Source organism: Nansenia antarctica, assembly GCF_963989245.1.
Source record: "Nansenia antarctica genome assembly, chromosome: 10".
NCBI lineage: Eukaryota > Metazoa > Chordata > Actinopteri > Argentiniformes > Microstomatidae > Nansenia > Nansenia antarctica.
Genome location: NC_137680.1, coordinates 27,307,092 through 27,314,591, shown reverse-complemented (window position 1 = coordinate 27,314,591; position 7,500 = coordinate 27,307,092). Strand labels below are relative to the sequence as shown.

General features: G+C 42.4%; 1 protein-coding gene across 1 annotated transcript in view; it reads right to left on the bottom strand.

The window, feature by feature from the left end:
- ptpn23a (protein tyrosine phosphatase, non-receptor type 23, a) overlaps positions 1 to 7,500 on the bottom strand; it is a 48,253-nt gene that overhangs the window by 19,886 nt on the left and 20,867 nt on the right. The window contains exons 13-16 of the mRNA XM_080540393.1: positions 1,678 to 1,792; positions 1,155 to 1,220; positions 339 to 484; positions 1 to 134 (exon numbers count right to left, since the gene is read on the bottom strand). The exon at positions 1 to 134 is cut by the window's left edge and continues 193 nt beyond it. Coding sequence (XP_080396519.1) covers positions 1 to 134; positions 339 to 484; positions 1,155 to 1,220; positions 1,678 to 1,792 — 461 coding nt within the window. The remainder of the gene's footprint in view (positions 135 to 338; positions 485 to 1,154; positions 1,221 to 1,677; positions 1,793 to 7,500) is intronic.

Sequence of the window (7,500 nt, the reverse complement as noted above, 5' to 3'; positions counted from 1 at the left end):
GAGGGCCTGGGCGTGCGGCTCCGCCGTGGGGCCCACGGCCTCCTGCAGAGCCAGGACCCCGGCCCCGTCCTCATCCAGCACGTCGCGGATCTCCCTCAGGGACACCTCCACGTCTGTGAACACCCCCGACAGGACTGAGGGAGGGAGGGGGAGAGAGACACGGATACCTTAGCGGGGGGGGGGGGGGGGGTTTAACACCTATCACCTAATTTTTAGACCGAATAACTGAACTTTAAGACCTTTTTAGGCCTTGTAAATCGGATTGCTGGATTTTAGACTTTAAGCCTTTTTTAAGACCAGCGCGGGAACCCTGACTAAAGTCCACCCCAGCCACTGACCCTGCATGGACTGGATGAGGCTCTTGACGGTGTCGGGTCGGACGCTGAGGGCGGCACACTTCTCCATCAGCACCGGGGGGATGTGGCTGTACATGTCCAGGTTGTCCACCGAGTCTGGCTCCAGGCCCAGAGAGTCCATAAACTGCCTGAATAAATAATAATAATAATAATACATTAGACTTATATAGCGCTTTTCTAGACACTCAAAGACGCTTTCCAAAAAAAGATCGAGTAGTAATAATAAAAAGAAACAAAAAATAAATAAAAGAAAGTATAGGGGCCTAATTAAGGTAGTGCTGGGGACACACATTTAACACAGATGTAACACACATGGAACACACACACAGAACACACACACACGGAACACACACTTGTTTCGATAGATATTAAATGACAACAGATTGTACATTTTAACCATTTAAGCAGATGCTTTTATCCAAAAGTGACTTGCAATGGACCTATTGCTACGCCACGCCCCCCTTTGAAAACTCGGACAAACAAACAACGCTTCACTGACAGTGACTGACTGACTGACCGACCGTGACTGAATGACATTCAATGACTTACAATGGCGGGAGTTGGCAAATTTCTGATTTCTGATTTACCACAGCAAGTAATAGACATGTTTTTTTAAAGATGACAAGAATATTTAGACTAGAAGTTTTTCACCATCAGATATTAGCCAGTTATTTGTCTGAGTTTTCTGCCTGTCGTGACTTTTGCTGTGATATGATTGGACAATTTCTATTTTGGGGCGTGGCTTAGCGATAGGTCCATTAGAGATCCCAGGGTCAGTCTCCCTGGAGCATCACTCACTCTAGGGTCTCGTTCTTGCTGTCGATCTTGGCCATGATGTCCCGAAGAAGCTTGGCCTTCTCCTCACTGCAGGAGACGGGAGGAGGGAAGGAGGGAAGAGGAGAGGAGGGAAGGGGAGAGGGAAGGAGGGAAGAGGAGAGGGAAGGAGGGAAGAGGAGAGGGAAGGAGGGAAGAGGAGAGGGAAGGAGGGAAGAGGAAAGTGCTCCAATATTTATATAATCATAATTTAATTATTTAGCCATTTAAAGGCAATATTAAAAAGATGGGTTTTTAGTCTTGACTTGAACATTTGCTGAGGTTGCATCTCTAATGTGAAGATGATGATGTGGAGGTTGTGGCGCCCCCTACCTGTAGAGGGAGGAGGAGAGGAGAGGAGAGGAGAGGAGGAGGACCTACCTGTAGAGGGAGGAGGAGAGGAGAGGAGAGGAGAGGAGAGGAGGAGGACCTACCTGTAGAGAGAGGAGGAGAGGAGAGGAGAGGAGGAGGAGAGGAGAGGAGGGGAGAGGAGAGGAGGAGGACCTACCTGTAGAGGGAGGAGGCCTCGTGGGCAGCCATGGGCACCAGCTTGGCAAACAGGTCGGGGCCCGTGACACTGGGGTCAATGGGGTTGACGGGCAGGGCCTTCACCAGGGGAGCACCTACGGTGGGGGGAGAGGGACACAATGAAGAAGCTCTGTGTGTGTGTGTGTGTGTCTGTGTGTGTGTGTACGGTCAAAATGTGAGTTTACCTTTGACAGAAGCAAGTGTGTGTGTGTGTGTGTGTGTGTGTGTCTGTGTGTGTGTGTGTATGTACAGTCAAAATGTGAGTTTACCTTTGACAGAAGCAAGTGTGTGTGTGTGTGTGTGTGTGTGTGTGTGTGTATCTGTGTGTGTGTGTGTACGGTCAAAATGTGAGTTTATCTTTGACAGAAGCAAGTGTAAGTGTGTGTGTGTGTGTGTGTATCTGTGTGTGTGTGTGTACGGTCAAAATGTGAGTTTACCTTTGACAGAAGCAAGTGTGTGTGTGTGTGTGTGTGTGTGTGTGTGTGTGTGTGTGTGCGTGTGTGTGTGTGTACGGTCAAAATGTGAGTTTATCTTTGACAGAAGCAAGTGTAAGTGTGTATGTGTGTGTGTGTCTGTGTGTGTTTGTGTGTGTTTGTGTGTGTGCATGTGTGTGTGTGTGTACGGTTAAAATGTGAGTTTACCTTTGACAGAAGCAAGTGTGTGTGTGTGTGTGTGTGTGTGTGTGTACGGTCAAAATGTGAGTTTACCTTTGACAGAAGCAAGTGTGTGTGTGTGTGTGTGTGTGTGTGCCTGTATATACTACTATGTGGGGACTGAGGTCTGACAGCACAACCACGGTGTGGGGACTCGAAATCGGTGTGGGGACCCAAAACGGGTCCCCACACCGATTTTCATTGAATTTGGTAGAAAAAGTGTTGCTGATATGTCTAGTGCAAATATTTCTATGTTTTAAATTTTGACCCACACTGCTACATAAGTCTGAAAAGAGTGCTTAATCAGTGTTTAGAGTGCGCCCCTGGTGGCGAAATCGCCATTTTTTACTATTTTTTTAAGAAATTTTAACACACATTTAACACTCCTGCAGCCAATCATATGAGCTGCCTGTCTGTCACGTGCACTTTGCATCAAGCACATGATTGGGGGTGGAGACAGGTGTGCAGGTTTGGCTGAAGATCTAATTAGTGGGGACGGAGCACACTTCGTTTCGCGTTGTGCCGTTGGAGAATAATACAAGATTGTGCGCGAGTGTGCGCGCGAGACGAGTGTGTGCGCGCGACGCGAGAGTTTTTGCAGGGTGAAACGCTAGCAAATATACTGGCTGAGTGTTCTGACAGAGAACGCTGGTTAACATTCGTCTTATTATTGTGACTAGAAAGTGTGTGACTATAATTCCATGGTGTAAATAGCAGTGGCGGCTGGTTTTTGGGTGGGGCACAGGTTATGGCACTTGTTTTTATTACCTTTCCATGTTTTACAAAGCAAATTCCTTGTATGTGTGAACGTACTTGGCAATACACTTTTCTGATTCTGATTCTGATGGGGGCATGCTTTTAAAATCTGTACCTATTACAGTATTTCCATAATTTCCTAATTCATATTTCTCCATATTTTAATAACGCAGGGTATTTGCAACATAGCAATTACCAGGAAGTGAATTAAGATATAAGATAATATGGGACCTTTATTGTTAAAACTATACTGAGCACAGTTCCCTCTCGAAAAGGTTAAATATACACCTCGTTCCAAATTATTATGCAAATTATATTTTTATCAGATTTTCCTAAATAGTCGATGCAAATGACAATCAGTATAATTTTCAAGTCATCAACCGTTAGAGTATAATTCAAATGTTATTGAACAAACCTCCCAATGATAACAGTATTTTTTTTATTTATAAAAAACTCAAAATGCACTGTTCCAAATTATTATGCACAACAGAGTTTCAAAACATTTTATAGGTTGTAAAGAACAAACAATTGTGATGAATTTAGGGTTAGGAGGTCATATTAGGAGGTCATATTTACTGAAATCAAAAGCTATTTCAAACAAAAACATCTTACAGTTTTTCTCAATTGCTTTGGTGCATTTCTCTGATCAGAATTGAAATTATCATAACTGTTAGTTCAACCTCCACAACATTTAGTCATTTGTGCACATCATAGTAGCAGTTTCTCATTCCTTCAAACAAATTGCAAATGCTTTTGGACATGCATCAATTGCTGTCATACAATTCTCTGCTGTTTTATAACATTATCATTTGCTTATGTCATGTCAGTCAAAATGAACTATACTTTTGGATGCTTAATAGTCATTCCCTATAAAACTAAGTCCTCATTTCATTGCTTGAGTCATTACATCCAAAAATGTTGAACAAGTTGTCAAAATCTGTCAAGCAAATTGTATACATTTCTTTATCATTTTTCCTGAAAATGTCTCCCAAATTGAACAATTTCTCTCTGTTATTGTTCACTACAGTAATATGGGTTAAAGCCGTATATCTCATGTTTACTGTACATTACTGTAATTTTACTCTGCACCACATAGACAAGACAAGGCAAGACAACCTTGCAGAGGTGGAAAAGGGCCCCTTTTTACTCCACAACAAGAGGAAGCCATGTGTGCAATGGTGATTGCAAACAATGCCATAAGGTTGAGAGAGATACAAAGCGCTGTTATAGAGGATGACAATATCTTTGGGAATATTGAATCCGTTTCAATCGCTACAATTGACTGCTCAGGAGAAATGAAATGCGCATGAAACAATTGTACAATGTGCCATTTGAACGGAACAGCGACAGAGTGAAGGAGATCCGTCACCAGTATGTACAGGTAAAACATTTATGTGTTCTATGCATACTCTAATGTCCAGTGCTGTAAACTGGTTACTTTGTGTAGTGCCATGCAGTACACTTACATGACAATTCATACTGTACAATATGTTGTCCAAAATGAGTTTTTTTCTCTCTCTCTCTATTCTGGGATAAAGTGTGTACTGGAGCTGGAGGCCAGGGAACCGCTGCACACATTCATATACGTTGATGAGGCGTTAATCTGGCAAAAGGTAGAAGGCGTGGCAGAAATCACATTGGACAGAGAGCAACCATTGATGTCCCAGGCCAACGAGGAGGGAATATTACAATGTGTGCAGCCGTCTCAGAAAACGGCGTCCTCACCCATATACCCTGTCTTGGTCCACACAACACAACATCTGCTGACTTTTTTAGACACTCTTTACAGGGACATAATCCCTGAGAATGAGAGGGGTCTAAATGGAGACCATCTGAACAAGTATGTTGTTGTATGGGATAATGTGCGTTTTCACCACTCAGATCTGGTCAGACAGTGGTTTGCAGCACATGAAAGGATGCTGGTGGAATATCTCCCTCCCTACTCCCCATTCCTGAATCCAATAGAGGAGTTTTTCTCTGCCTGGAGGTGGAAGGTATATGACCGGCATCCACATACCCAAATGGCCTTGCTAGCAGAGGGTGGATTCGCCACTCAGGGAGATACTTTCCTCGCTGCATTACCAGGGATGATATTCGCTGTGATGTCGATGAAAATATGTGGCCAGACAGACAGGAACGTCTGGATGTCAATGAATGATTTACAGTATGTTGGATGTTCCAATTCAGTTCCAATATGTACTGCAATATTGTTTACAGTTGTGCACAGCTCTACCCAAAGGGTGTTTCTTATGTTTGTGGTAAACAAGTTTGTATTTTTCTTTTGCACAATGCTGTGAACAAATTAGAATTGCAAAGAGCATATGCAGTAAAAATGTGAAACATAACTATTCAGCGTCTTGTACTCATTTACCTCACTAAATACAGTAATGTGTAACCCACTGTAGATTTCAAATGGCTGTGCAAATAGTGTATAGTACTGTCTTGAGCATTTTCAGGTAGTGTCACCAAGATCTGACTTTTTTGCATTGGAAAACACTTAGAGTGAACTGTCATAATGAAAACATGACAAAGCCATTTGACTATCTTGTTCATAAACAATGGTGTCAGGACTTTTCATTTTGATGACACTGACACTTTCATTGACATGAATACTTGCTTTTGAGGAATGAACTATCCATTTTGAGCAAGTGACACGCTTTTGCAGGTTAACACCTAGGTTTTGCAGTTTGTACTAATTGTTCTGAGAAATGCACTAACTGTTGTGCAAATGTTAATAGTTATGTGAGAAATGCACCAAAGCGACTGAGAAAAACTGTAACAGGTCAAGTTACATGTTAACATAGGACCCCTTCTTTGATATCACCTTCACAATTCTTGCATCCATTGAACTTGTGAGTTTTTGGACAGTTTCTGCTTGAATTTCTTTGCAGGATGCCAGAATAGCCTCCCAGAGCTGCTGTTTTGATGTGAACTGCCTCCCACCCTCATATATATTTTTGCTTGAGGATGCTCCAAAGGTTCTCAATAGGGTTGAGGTCAGGGGAAGATGGGGGCCACACCATGAGTTTCTCTCCTTTTATGCCTATAGCAGCCAATGACACAGAGGTATTCTGGTGATGTCTCCCCTCCCCCGCCCCAACCTGCAGCTGACCTGGCTGTGACCTTTCAGAGGGCCAAGCAGTATGGCACCAATTCAGTCTGAGAAACAGACCAACAGAAAATCTGCAGCAGTAGTTTTATTAACAGTAGACTGATTTTATTTTAAGTTTATATCATTCTAATAACATACTATTGTGATTTTTTTTTTTTTTTATCTGTATTTCCTGTTTTTTCACTGTTAAAATATATTGAGCATATAATTGAGCGCTGTTTGGTGATACATTGGGCTAGAGACTAAAGTTCAGGAGGTCGGCAATGTTAAATGAACGGCTGAGGCCTGAGTGTGCTGCTAGCTGTGGAAGGTGCTGTGTGGGGGAGGGGGAGGCGAATAGTGAGTGACTAAATTGAGCGCTGTTTGGTGATACATTGGGCTAGAGACTTGAAATCACGTTTGGCTGAAAGCTGGCATCCCACTGATGGCGTGTGTCTTTTTCTGTTCCCCTGGCTACATAGGAAGTGTCCCTAAAGTTCAGGAGGTCGGCAATGTTAAATGAACGGCTGAGGCCTGAGTGTATTAGTAATAAGTACTATATTTGTAATTTTAAGGAGAGTTCTGTAAATGCGTTAATGTAGTGTACCAAAACTGTGTATTAAAAATGACAACATTCTCAATCATGCAAGCCATATAATGGTTTAAATTATAAAAACATTTAAAACTGTTGTTTTATCTTTAAATAATTACAAAACATAAAGGGATTAAGCAGTTCTACATTTATGAATAATAATTATTCATCTTGTTCCAGAAAACCAGTTATTCCCGTGTGCATTGAATGCAGCAGTAGCTTTGGGGAAAGTTTGGAGGTGCAGGTGGTTAATTGATGTCTCCCCTCCCCCGCCCCAACCTGCAGCTGACCTGGCTGTGACCTTTCAGAGGGCCAAGCAGTATGGAACCAATTCAGTCTGAGAAACAGACCAACAGAAATCTGCAGCAGTAGTTTTATTAACAGTAGACTGATTTTATTTTAAGTTTATATCATTCTAATAACATACTATTGTGATTATTTATTTATTTTTTTAAATCTGTATTTCCTGTTTTTTCACTGTTAAAATATATTGAGCATATAATTGAGTGCTGTTTGGTGATACATTGGGCTAGAGACTTGAAATCACTTTTGGCTGAAAGCTGGCATCCCACTGATGGTGTGTGTCTTTTTCTGTTCCCCTGGCTACATAGGAAGTGTCCCAAAAGTGAGCCTAAAGTTCAGGAGGTCGCCAATGTTAAACGGCTGAGTGGGGAGGGGTAGTGAGTGACTAAATTGAGTGCTGTTTGGTGA